The sequence below is a fragment of the Camelus bactrianus genome, chromosome 14 (genome assembly GCF_048773025.1).
Source record: "Camelus bactrianus isolate YW-2024 breed Bactrian camel chromosome 14, ASM4877302v1, whole genome shotgun sequence".
In the NCBI taxonomy this organism is placed as follows: domain Eukaryota; kingdom Metazoa; phylum Chordata; class Mammalia; order Artiodactyla; family Camelidae; genus Camelus; species Camelus bactrianus.
This window is the reverse complement of record NC_133552.1, coordinates 9,724,119-9,738,098: the sequence shown is the minus strand read 5'-3', so window position 1 is coordinate 9,738,098 and position 13,980 is coordinate 9,724,119. Positions and strand designations below refer to the sequence as shown.

The window sequence follows — 13,980 nt, the reverse complement described above, 5'->3', positions numbered from 1 at the left end:
TTTGGTTAAGTATTTGGCTTATCACATGTATATAATTTTAGATGGCTCTTAAAATTATATGATCCAGAAATACCTTTCAAATGTGAACATTGCACCTTTCATAAATTTTAATAAATTATAATAACTTTGTATTTTAAATAGAAAACAATAAAGATCATATATTTCCAAATATAAATTCCTTTCATCCATCTTCACTGATATTTGCATATATAAACCATATATCAAAACTTTAAATGAAAATATAAAGAAAAACGACAAATTCAGAAGGTGGGATATTCTACAGGAGAACTGGCATGGTTTCTTCAATCAGTCAGTATAATGGGAAAAAAAAGGGTAGTGGTTAGGAACTATTCTAGCCTAAAGGACACTTAAGAGACATAAGAATCAAACATACTGTGTCATCATGGGACTTAATGAAAATTTAAAGCTTTTGTATAGCAAAGGAAACCATCAACAAAATGAAAAGACAACCTTTGGAATGAGAGAAAATATTTGCAAATGGCATAACCAATAAGGGGTTAACAGCCAACATACATAAACAGCTCATACAAATCAATATCAAAAAGAAAACACCTCAATTAAAAAATAGGCAGAAGATCTGAAAAGACATTTTTCCAAAGAACACATACAGATGGCCAAGAGGCACATGAAAAGATGCTCAACATCGTTAACCACCAAAGAAATGCAAATCAAAACCACAGTGAGATATCACTTTATACCTATCAGAATGGCCATCATCAAAAAGACCACAAATAATAAGTGCTGACAAGGATGTGGAGAAAAGGGAATCCTTGTTCACAGTTGCTGGGAATGTAAGCTGGTGCAGCCACTATGGAAAACAGTACGGAGATTCCTCAGAAAACTGAAAATGAAAGTAACACATGATCCAGCAATTCCACTCCTGGGTATACATCCAAGGAAAATGAGAACACTAATTTGAAAAGATACATGCACCCCAATGTTCACTGCAGCATTATTTACAATAGCCAAGATATGAAAGCAACCTAAGTGTCCATTAACAGATGAATGGATAATGAAGATGTAGTACTTGGATGGAATACTACTCAGCCATAAAAAGAATGAAAATTTTCTCATTTGCAACATCACAGATGAACCTGGAGGGTATTATGCTTAGTGAAAAAAGTCAGACAGAAAAAAACAAATACTGTATGTTATCACTTATACGTGGAATCTAAAAAATAAAACAAAAGAGTGAACGTAACAAAACAGAAACAGACTCATACATACAGAGAACAAATTAATGGTTACAAATTAACAGTGAGGAGAGGGAAGCAGGAGGGACAAGATAGTTGTAGGGGAGTAATAGGTACAAACTACTATGTATAAAGTAAATAAACTACAAGAATATATTGTACAGCACAAGGAATATAGCCAATATTTTTATGAGAACTTTAAATGGAATATAATCTATAAAAACTTTGATTCACTATGGTGTATACTTGAAACTAATATAATTTTGTATATCAACTATACTTCAATAAAAAAGGAAAAATAAAAAAATGCTTATTTAAAAGAAATGTACTGTGTGATCTTTGACTGAATCCTGGCTTGAACAAACCAATTTTTAAAAACATACGGCAGGTAACTGAGAAAACTTATTATGGGTACAGTGTTAGATAATATTAGAAAATTGCCATAAGTTTTGTTAGGTGTGATGATGGTATTTCATTTATGCAGGAAAATGCTTTTTTCATACTAAAGGATTTAGGGATAAAGTATGATAATTTTAATTTACCTTAAAACACTTCAGTAAAACAAACCAAAAAAGCTAAAATGTTAATAATTATAATATCTAGATATTGAGTAAGTGGGTAATAATTCTTGTTGGTGCTTTTCTTCTGAAAATTTTTACAATTAAAAAGTCAAAATAAAGTGGAACGTAAGAACAAAGAAAACTCTTTCAAATTCCAACTAAAACATAAGGTGCTTCAGTTCTAGGTTGTTCTTGTTGGTGAGAAGGCTTTTAACTTGGAAATTTGTGTTTGTAGAATGTGTGAAAATTTTGTTCTTTTAAATAAATTAAACCTCCCCTCTGCAACTTTACGCACACTATTAATTTGCTTAATATGGATTTTCAGCATCAGGTGAACTTCTGCTAATCATAACACAATTTCCACATGTATCCTTAATAAATGAAACCTGAAGTAAAGAAGCACGAAGAAAAGAAAGTTTGTATTTTTATATAAATCGTATATTTATATTTTGTTTATATTTTACTGGCTATATAATTGAGTATATTTCTTTTTATACTTTTTCACTGAGTGAATAAACACAATTAATTAGATTATGAAGAAAGATAAACTTTGAGCCAAAGTGGCATTTTGTATCTTGTAACAACCTCTAATGAAAAAAATATGAAAACGAAGATATGTATATATATGCATGACTGGGACATTGTACTGTACACCAGAAACTGACACATTGTAATTACTGTACTTCAATTAAAAAAAGACCAAAGTGGTATTCTGATAAGCAAAATTTAGGATGACAGTCATAGGTAAATGGGACAGAAGTCTGCCTCTTCTGCTCATATCTGACGTGACTGTCCTTAGGGAAGGGCATATAGGAAAGGTGAAGGGAATCTAGAAGATAAGCCAATCACTAGGCTTCTAAAAAATAATATATTCTACCTACCTATGGTAGAGAAATAACAGGTAACAAACGAAAGGAAATACAACCAGTGCAATTCATCAGAGTTGTGAGGATAAAATGAGAAAATCTATGTACGATGCTTAGCACAACGTCTAGCATAGTAACAAGTCAAATGTTGGCTGTTATTGTTCTCATTATCCTAGAATTATTTATAAGAAAATTGGTTTTAAATATCTTAGTGAGAAGTAACCGTCTTTACATAAAAACAATGGAGATATAAATAAAATATCTTAAATCTTCTCGTGTCAGTTCTAAAAGCTTTCTAAGTGTTAAGTAGCAGGATAATGAGCCTATGCCATCAGTTTCAAGATCGTCTCTACCGAACACTTTGTTTCTGCTGGGAGCAAGGTTAAAAGAGACTGACTTCAGCCTAATTTTGCCACAATAATGCTATACTTTCGGTGTGTCATGGGGCTGGTGAAATAGAAGCGCGTGGGGCAGGCTCTCTTCTCCTTCCCCAGGAGTATTCTCCCAAGAGCACACGCGAGGAAAGCGCTCCCGTTCTTCCCAGTTCCTTCTTTAGCAGCTCAACGTTTGTCAAAGTGGGACAAGCTGCGGTATTTTCATCCCTCTAGCCCTCTTTCTGAAAGGCTGGGACGCTTGGCTAAGTGGGAAGACACGAGAAAAGAAGCTAAGCAGACACTGCAGACAGGAAAAGCAGGACTGGTTCAGGACTTCTGTGTAAGTCCTCTAAGCTCCCTGCCACCCTGTTGTGTGTCTCCAACAAACACCAGTGGAGAAAAAAATCAAACAAATAAAAAAAAATCTCACTATTTCTGGTTACCACAGAGAATGTGAATCAACTTCTTCCTTTGCACTTTTGATTAGAGACAAAAGAGCATAAAATACCCTTGGGGAAACAAAAAAATGACTGTAAACCCCTACAGGTAGGGGCTAGTTCTTACTGTTTTTCTCTCCAGTGCCTGGCACAGAGTAGGTGTGCAATAAATGCTTGTGTAATGAAAGAACAAGGGAAAGAGAGAATACACTTGCTAATTTAAATAAGTCCAGTCCTGAAACTGGTGCCCTTCTGCACTTCCCCCTTGCAATTATACCCTCGGCTGGGATTATTCCGTGAGTTTAAGACAGTACCCAGATGCTGCCACTAATACCTTGTCTTAAAATAGTACTTATCCTCTGCACTGCAACAGAAGCCAGATTAACAAAAATGATTTTCAAATTGCATTGTATGTTGAGGAGACCCTCAACATACATTTAGAAAAAAATTTCATATTTAGTAGGATTTTTGGCAGATGGTAAATAATTAAATTTAGACATTCACATTTTGTCTTCTAATAAATTTTGTGTCATCATAGTTAGCAACCAAGGCACTTAGTAGTTTTGCCCATTTTTCACATTTTGTTGCTGAAACTCGAGCACTAGGTAGATTATATACTGAAGTAAATCAAACTAATTTCATTTTAGGTATTGTTACTTTATGATGAAAAAGCTGTAGGAACTTGCGCCATATTGCCAAGTTGAGCATTCCCCACCATAACAGCTTAAACTCTGTTCTACGTGGTACGTAGACACTTGGCAGTATCAAGGGTGGACGGCTGAGAGTTTTCACACTTCAGTGCATCCATTTGCATTATCATATTTCGAAGCCTCCAGGCATTATCACTTCCTCTTTTAAGTGGCATAATAATTTGGGAAAATGGTTATGCTTATCATCATCTGTCAGTCAAACAACTCCTGTGTTAACAAAATATATTTTTTCTACTCAATGAATGTGTGTGTGATGTCTTACGCTCATGTCAATATTAGTAGGACTTGGCCTTGTGATGAAACTGCTTCATTTATCAGAGGGCATGACTGGGAAATAGGAAAATTCCATTTATACTTTAATGAGCAGGGGCTGTCTTCATGTCAAAGTCATGTAACCACTGTAATTTCAGAGCAAAGTTCACATGAGTGTATGTAAATAAGTGAAGGAGTAGCATGTTTCATGTTTTAAGATAGATTTCACCACAATGTCACATCTCCACGAGGAAAATCTATATAAACTGGGAGAAAAACCTCTACACCCACTGTTGGTTGGGTATTGAAAAGATAAGTCAATGACAGATTGTTTCACGAGCTGTCCATCATGTCAAACAATACACATGACCTCTAACCTGGACATGTAGTGAATAAAACTTGAACCTGTGATGTCTAATCAGATGAGGGGGGTCTAATAAATTTTACTGATAAGGAACTTTCATTGCTTCTGTGCTCTTCAACTGTTTGGTTAAGTCAGCTAAGGAAAGAGTAAGAATATTATAAATATAATAAAAGATTTCATCTAAATAAATGTGCATCTTAAGTTTCCATAAACATTTAATTTAATTTCAGTTATTTGATGCTTAAGGTTTTGGCAATTTGGTAATTTAAAGAGATGAAAAAGCAATTATCACATGAAAAATATTACATATTTTATAAAAAGTTGTTGATTTTTATTTTATTAGAACAAAATTAAATAAATCTTTCACTAGATTTTTTTCAATCATACCAAAGATGGTGAACCCTCAACTGACAATTTTGGAAATCTTCTGTGTAGCTACCAGTCACTGAATGCCCCTGTGTGTTGGGCATTATACCAGGTGTCTCACCTACATTAGTGCATTTAGTTCTCTGTTACGTAAATACTATTGTGTTCATCTTAAAGAAGGGGAGACAGAAGTTCAGGGAGCTTAGGAAACACGCCTAAGTCTGCCCAGCATGCGAGAGAGCTACATCTGAACGGAGCCTACATTCTCTCCTTACTCTATTTACTACCTCTCATTTTTTCCCTCTCAGGTTTAATGCTTATACAAATAAAGGAAAACTGAAAAGGTCTGATGATTCCAGGATTAACCTTTCCCAGCATTCAATACAGAGAACAGAAACCTCTAGGATTCAGCTTCCTCTGTGACTGAGAGCTGAGTGCAGCACGGACTTGGTGAAGAGCAAGACAGCCAGCTCCCACTCATTTTGTAATCCTGTCCATGTCATCTAAGCCCCAGGGAAAGGACGTCTGGACAGGGACACTGTTTTTATTTACTTTCTCATTTTTGGTTCTTGCTTGCATAATCTTATACAAATATTGTTATTAATTTTTCCAACATGCTTTTGTTAAATATTAGATGCTACATAAAAGTGAAATAGAAAACCACTGTTTTGTCAATATTGTCAGAACACTTTGAGGAAGTATGTAAGAAACACATGTAAAAGTTGAATTATGGACCTAGATCAGATGTGGGAAGAAACAGATCCCAGTGTACCTGGATGTTTAAAACCCTCATGGACCCTCTCATGTGCTTCAGTGAAGCATCCAGGCCTCCTCAAGAGATAGCTCGTTCCTTTGCACTGAGGACAGATCTGGGTTTTATGAGATAAGCAATTTGCAGGAGAAGGGTTATTTAAGAAAATGAACATAAGACTATAAACATAAAATTAGGGACAAGGGATAAAAAGAATCCCCTGAAACTTGAGGGGCTTTGAAGCTTAAGCTGAATTAGCTTAATTAATCATGGTAAATTTACTTTGACTCCACTGAATGTCATATATTATAACTGTACATATGTACTAATCAACCTGCTGCCTATTGTTTTTTTCCCTTAATAAACAGTGACCATTCCTTGAGGGTCAGTACTATACTTCAACACCCTCTGAGCACTTTGCAAAGCTCCTGTTACATCATAACCATACATATACAAACCTGTAATTTATTTGCTTTTCTCTAGATCATATAAATTATAAAGAAGAAATGTTCAGATATAGTATATTTGACACTTTATAATAATAGTTGTTTGTTGCCCATCGACCAGGCCCCCTTTCTTCAGGAAACAGGAATCCAAGGTTCCTCTGGCCAACTCTCAGCTTCTTGTCTGATCATGACTGTATTTACAACTCTAACCTTGGAAAATAACTGGCTTGTCTCCAATTAATAATACCCCGTCCCTCGTAAGCTGCACTAATGACATATGAGGAGACAATTTCTGGGATTGCTGGGAAAGAAAAGTTTCTTTGTCTTTCATGAGAGCTACTTGGGGAGATGCTCTCTTTCTCTGGATGGAATGATGTGAGTTCTGAAACTTGCAGCTATTTCGCTCCTAAAAAGGGAGTGCATGGAGCCATCCAGCAGAGGGTGAGTATGAAGCCCACAGTAAGGAAGGCAGAGTAGAATGGAAAGAGTGGAAAGAATCAGGTGTTTGGTGGCATTATCTGCATTACTGGAAAAATCTGGCTGAAAACTAAGCCTTCCTCTGAATTTTTCACTTATAAGAACCAATAATATTGATTTATTATTCAAGCCAATTGTTTAAGCTGGGCTGTCTAAAACATTCATTTAAAAGTCATGATAGAACACAGAATTTCATAAAGCCAATGTAATGCAGGGGTATAAAGAAAGAAAATAAATTATTAATTTTTTTAGGATTGCTCATTTCATAGGTTCTTAATTTTTTATGCAGTAAAGAATATAAAAAATTTGGGGCTCCAAATGTTGTTTACTGAAACAAATTCTAGAATTATTCATTGCTAGAAATTGTTACCTGGGTCCCAATCTCTGTTTAGGAACAACTTCTCTTGTTGTTAGAGATCGTCTAGAATGTTTCTGGTTAATTATATCATTCAAATATTCTAAAGGTTCCTTGAGCTTTTGAAGAATGAACAAACTCTCCATTAAAATTTTAATTTGTAGTACTGATTACAACTACAAGAATTTCATGTACTTCTCAGTGGCCATCTCTTCACTACAACAATAGTGTGTTATTAGCAGTTTTCCCTTCCAATTATATTATTATACTTCAAATGTCATTTTCCCATTAGGCATATAAAATGATATATTTTCACACATTAAAATCTTGTTTATTAATGATTTTTATACAGCATAGTCTTGGGTTTCTAGCCCATTTGTAAGAAGTTCCTATTAAGAAATTCAATGAAGCATAGAAACAATGCAAGGGTAATTTATTAACATATCAAGAGGCTTTAATTTGCTACCATTTTCCTATCATGTTAGCCTGATAGAATATAAAGAACAAATTGCTAAAGCATGGAACATAGTAGAATTGGAAGAAAGAGCTATCTTTTAAGAACTATGAGTTCAAATGTTCACAACAGGAAGGACTCTGCTTGCAAAAGTACAGTCAGTGTTCACGCTGCCTAATTTATTTGGGCTGTCTGTTTATCTCTTCTGTTTATCTAACACTAAATAAACTTAGGAGAGCACATGTGGGTCACAAAGGGAAAAGTTCTGCCAAAAAGAATACAGATTAAATAGATCAGCTTTAAAAATTTGAAGAACGTTTACATATTCTAGTTAACTTAGAAACAATGACTTCCTCATTTATCTCATCTTTTCCACATGGATAAACTAAAAATCTATAATTACTAGATAATATTTTCCCGTATACCTTCTATAACCCATATTAGTCATAATGGAAGGCATGTTTTCTTTGGGAAAGTGTCTCAGGAACATTTGAGTCCAAATGTCTTCACGTACTTAAGCTTGCAATTTCCAATCTGCTACAGTCCCCACGTACCTATTGTCGTAATGCTGGCCTCACAGATTTCTGGTAACTGAGTTTTCATCTCAGCTCTAGAAGGGACTCTACCCAGGTGGCTGAGACCCTATTTTAGTAACTGCCGTCCCCTCTCCCACCTAGTACAATGCTTGACATACGCATAGTGAGTGTGTGGTAACTAGTCGTTGACTGAATGAAGGACTGAATGAACACATGAGTGGAGGAAGGAAAGGAACTCTGGTCTATAAACTTCCTTTTACCAAGATATCTCAGTTGATTTCAAAGGAAAAGGATCTTCTTTCCAGTTTAAAAAATAATCCAAAATAGCCATATTAGTAATCAGTTTATGATATTTTAACACTCTTTTTTCTGCCACATGAGAATTTACACCATACATTGTTATTGTATATATGTTTTACAATGTCTAATACACAATGACCATTCAATTAATGTTGAATAGAACATATGTAGATAAGCTTTTGTTAAAGAACTAGTTTAACAGTTTTCACCCTCATTTTAATAAGTTAGTTTGGTTTTGCTTCACACCCAAAGATTCCACCTCAGCCTTAGCAAGTCATGTCAGAAATGCATGTCACTCAAACATTCAAATTCCAGTAAGGATGTAGCAGCATATATTTATCATCATTATTTGAAAGACAATTCGAAGTCTACAGCATACAGCACTGATTCACTGCATTACCTCTACATACACGTATTAACTAGTGCTGATGCCCCAGGCATTCTGCTAAGTTCTTCATACTTAGTAACTCGTCAAATTCTCACTACAATCCTATTATTACTGTCCTCGTTATATAGGCAAGGAAACTGGGCAAAGTGAAATAAATAGTGGTTTAAGGCCCTGTTAACAGTGGTCTAAGGCAGGATTAGGATCTGAATTCAGGCAGTCTAGCTCCAGAGTTCCCGTTCCTAACCACTGGTTGTTGCCTCTCATGAAGTTCTCTAATATAGTACGTTCTTAATTTTGCAGAGAGCGCTTTTATCATTCAGATAATCTGTAACCAGATTTCCTTCCAGAGGGAGGGCCTTGTGAATTACTGTGCTTCTACCTCCCTGAGCTTAAATACTTACTCGCACATAGTAAATGGTTAAAGAGTTTTGTTCAGTTCAATTGTACTGCAAATAATTACTATATTTGCAATCATATTGAAATTCAATTGCTAGCATTATTTTTTACCAGCTGTGTGACTCTCAGTAAGATGTTGGCTAATTGATCTCTTAGGTCTCTTGAATACCTATAATATCATATGCTAAAATTAGCAATGAGCTAGCAAGTTTGATAAGGAAGTCACATAAAATATAAGAACCAGAGAGTGAATGACAGATAAGAATATGCAAAAATTAGTACACAGGCTCCAGAAACAAGCTAAGAAATATCCCATGTGTAACCAAGCTAATATATCCACGATGTGCTCCTATGTTGCAAGTACTGCGTTACATTCTTTAATTGCACATGTCATTTGCTCTTTACAACTGTATGAGGTTGGAGAGTATTATTATTCTCATATTATAAATGGGGAAACTGAGGCTAAGAGAAACTGGCTTCTGGTCACACAGCTAGTGAAGAGTGGCATAGAGAACTTCAACTTAGGTAGAACTAGTTTTCAAAGGCAGGAAAAAGGCAAGAGAAGGTGTGCTGAGTTAAAAATCATCTATGAGATTAATTTTAAGTTGGTTTCACTGCATGCTTCCCTTCCTTGCAGGACTTGCGCTCCCCTGTCTGTGAGCTCCTCAACCCACCGCGTTCCAAAACCAAATGTATATACACCTGCCCACGTGCCTTTTCTCCTGCTGTGGAATGCTAAGCCAGCTAACCAACTATGATAGAAAAAGGAACAAAATGTGAAAGGGCTGAGGCTTCATATGGCTCAAGTATTACATACTTCAGGGCCTGGCTCTGACATTGGCTGAGGCTACAGAGCAGCTCTGGGGGCTTTGTTCCTAATTCTTCACTGAGTTTCAAAGAGTTTAGTATCCCACTTAAACTTCCTCTCAACAAATGAGGTGAACTAACCAAAAATCTGCTTTCTATTCTTATCACCCATTATGTATTTTTTTCTTGCCATTTTTGGGCCAAATCTTCTCTCATCTTAGCAGACCCTTGATAAATTATTGTGGCCTACTTTCTTTGCAGTATTAAGCTCCCCTACAGTGTGTGTGTGTGTGTGTGTGTGTGTGTGTGTGTCTGTGTGTGTGTGTATGTGTGTGTTATGGTCAAGATAAAATGTCAGATGACCTAAGAAGTACATGGCAGAAATTATTCGCCATCATATTTATACTAATTTCAGGTTTCTTGCCTTGACTTTTAAAACCTAGGATATCAGAGCAACCTCTCCCTATATCTGCTTTTTCTCAACTATCCATTACATTTTACCTATATTGGTGCTAACTTATCTTCTTGCAGCTTGATTCTTATGCTAAGAATTGACAAAATTTAGATGCTGACTACAAAAATCGAAGACATCCAGGTTTACTTTCTTATAAACATTCATTGACTGTATATACTCTGGTAGAAATGCTTTTAGAATATAGTCTTTAACGAAGAAAATTGACTTCTATGTATTTAAAAGTTACCTTTGATAGATCCCTGAAGTTTCCTGGAAGAGTCAAATCCAATTCTTCCGATTCATAGTTTGTTAATACCCATGGAAACACGGGGTATTGGTTTAGATCATTATACGTCCGTCCTAGTAAAGAAAAAGAAATGAAAATCTGTGTACTAACTGCTTGTGAAAACAGTCCTACTCTTACAACAGATAAGGCAATGATTGCATTTCAGAGGAAAAGTAACTCCTTTGTTTATTGAAGTATGTCTCTTTGATCAAAAGCACTCTCATAACAATGTGTTTCAAGTGAATTCACTCAATAAAAATGAAGATGTGAGTAAATTAATTTTTTATGATATAAGCTTGTGGTAGAGATTGCTAGCTGTTTGTCATAGTCAGTTTCTCCCCATCCTGAGCTGGACCACACTTCTCAGTCTTAATTCTACACTACAGAATGTGAGCAGAGATGACATCCGCCCCTGCAGGCTTGGGCCCCTGCAACTTGCCACACGGGTGCTCCAGGCTCCAGCTCCCTTTTGCTGAGGATGCTATCGTCACCCTGGAAGCCACGCCTTGCAGGCCAGTGTCCCTGAGAGCGATGATGGAGGAGACTCCCCTGCTGGCCCGAACGCCTGCAGACTATGTGATGGTGTTCTACTATGGTAAGTACGTATCTAGAAGTTACACTGCCAGTATACAGACTACAATATTGTGCTTCTAATAAGAATCAATGCAGAGAATGTTCAAGTTACCAGAAGCCAGCATGAAAAAGCATGGATGCAGACGTCAGGCACATTTCTTCCACACCCTCAAGTTCATGAATTTTCCTTTTGTATCATGTTGTTTCAGTTTACTGGAGAGCTGCTGGATCTTAGGTTGACTTTTTTTTTTTTTTCTGTTTTTTGTTTGTTTTGATAGAATGTTTAAGCTTTATGGGTGGGATACTGAAGGCCATGGGACTGTCAAAAGCTTAGAGAGAGCACAGCACAGACTCACCCTGATAAACTGATACTGAAATAACACATGGTCAGATGAAATTAACAGGGACACTATTAAAGAAACGGGGTCCAAAGGTCCAAAGAAAACTTTCTTTGGACAAGATTATTTTTATAAAAATGTGTTATGATCTGATCATAGGACTTTCTAAACTTCTATTCAAATCCATGCAAATAGCTGTTTCTCTGATACTCAGTGATGTGGATTTCATCCTGGGGGCCTTGCTGTGCAGACCGTGTTAGCAGAGCAGTAGCATAGATATGCCTACGTTATCTCGTCCGTCACCAACAACTGACATTAAAAGATACCTATGCTTGTAGCAATTGGTAAATGTGACTGTGAAACAGAAAAAAAACCAACCATAATATGAGGAAGGCCTAAATCTGATATTACAAACATCAAATCAAATTAATTAATTCGTTGAGTAAACATTTTATTGGTTGACTATTTTATCTGTTTCTTATAGGAATCTGCATTTTACAACAAAATTACATAGTTTTAAATGCATAAACTAATGTAGGTATGTATTATATATGTAGGCAACTGATAGAACGCAGAATATTGCTTCCACTTTGCATTTCCCGGAATGAGGTGAGAGAGCAGGGTTAGTGTTTGCTCTTTGTTCTCTCGACACAGCACTGCTGCAGACGTGTTACAGCCGATACACAGCACCGTTTCCTTGCCTGCCTCTCCACTCGTCTGTAAACTCAAGAATGGAGGGTCTGGGCTTAAAACAAACAACTCTGTGTATTGCCACATTCTCTTTGCCCAATAGATGTTTGTTGAAGGAATGAACACATGTGTGAACATACATACTACATATGTGATAAAAGTGGGATAAAATGAGCCAAATTTTAAAAGATGAACAAACAATGGCCAAATAAAGAAGGAAAATTGCAGGATAGTCTCTTTGGAGGATGAGGACCAGGCAAAGGCACAGAAGTGCGTATGAGAGAGCACGGCGTTGTCAATGAGCACAGTAAACCACTGGAAGGAAACATCTGCAGCTCCACAGCTCAGCCAATGACTGCACCTGCTTCATGTTTGTAAGTCTATTGTGAAGAATCATAGTGATGAGAATAAACAAGAATTTGGGACCTTTTAATTAAAGTCTTTCATATATGAAAATATTCTGCTAAAGCAGTATCATTGTAAAATATACGGTGTAAAATTCTAAAATTGAAAATTTATTACTGAGGGTTCATGTTTATGTTAATCTAGGACACCTGATTACTCTCAGCACATACACAGAGCGTCTAGGTTGGCTATGTAAAGCTATTTCTGGGATTCTAAGTAGGTCCATGGCATATTCTGTGCTCTGCCATTTTCTGGGTTACCATTCTACTTAAAAAATTAATAGATTTTAATGATATATGTGTATTTTCTAGAGAATAACTTGATGTTATTTATATAACATTTATATTACTTCTATAAATCAATTAATAGCTGAAAATTAGATACCATAATTGCTTTTAAAATTTCTGTAGTTTTAACACTTGTATAGTAAAGAAAAGCTGTCAAAATAAAATCAATAAAAAATTAGTTTACATTAATTCAGTACTTAAATGTGTAAGTACAAACAACGTAAAAATAGAGACCATACTGGAAGATACCAGCCTTTTACTGGACGTCATTTTCTAGTATAAGAAAAGATATAATGCTATTTTCAGGAAACTATAAAGAAAAGAAGGCATCATCCTTAAAACACACAAACAAATTGATTGATGCCAACAGTCACAGCTCATGGCAATTAATCTGTCCCACATTTTTTGTAATTCATTTTTAGTAATCTTTGGAAAGTTCTTTAAAAATAAATGCTTAGGAAAATTTAGTTAGTTTTAAATTACTAAAACTTTATAGCATATTTTAATTCTAATAAATACAATAAACTATATAAATAGATGTTCTGACATAGTTACATTAAAACCCTTTCTAAACAAAAATTTCCACATAAAAGCTTTGCAACATGGACAGTTATAAATGTTTTTGATTTGAATTAAAAATTCACAATGTACTTAAAAATCACGTGGATGAAAAAGAGTAAGTAGTGGTACTCTGGGATTTTGCATTTATTAAGTTTCAGCCATGAATTAGCATTATTACTTTAATTATTTTACTGAACACCTCTGTGAACTGAAAAAAAAAAATCCTGCTGTTTACTAACTTACCTACTAACAAAAAAGTGAAATATTTCCAAAGTAATACCTGTTAGGTTCTGGCACATGGAGGTACTTATTTATCAATTTTTAAATTTAGGA

General features: G+C 35.4%; 1 protein-coding gene across 13 annotated transcripts in view; it reads right to left on the bottom strand.

Moving 5' to 3' along the window:
• Nucleotides 1-13,980, bottom strand: part of NBEA (neurobeachin) — a 536,549-nt gene that overhangs the window by 80,438 nt on the left and 442,131 nt on the right. For all 13 annotated transcript variants that reach the window (XM_074378046.1, XM_074378047.1, XM_074378045.1 and 10 more), the window contains one exon: nt 10,755-10,867. In XM_074378046.1, the coding sequence (XP_074234147.1) occupies nt 10,755-10,867 (113 nt within the window). The remainder of the gene's footprint in view (nt 1-10,754; nt 10,868-13,980) is intronic.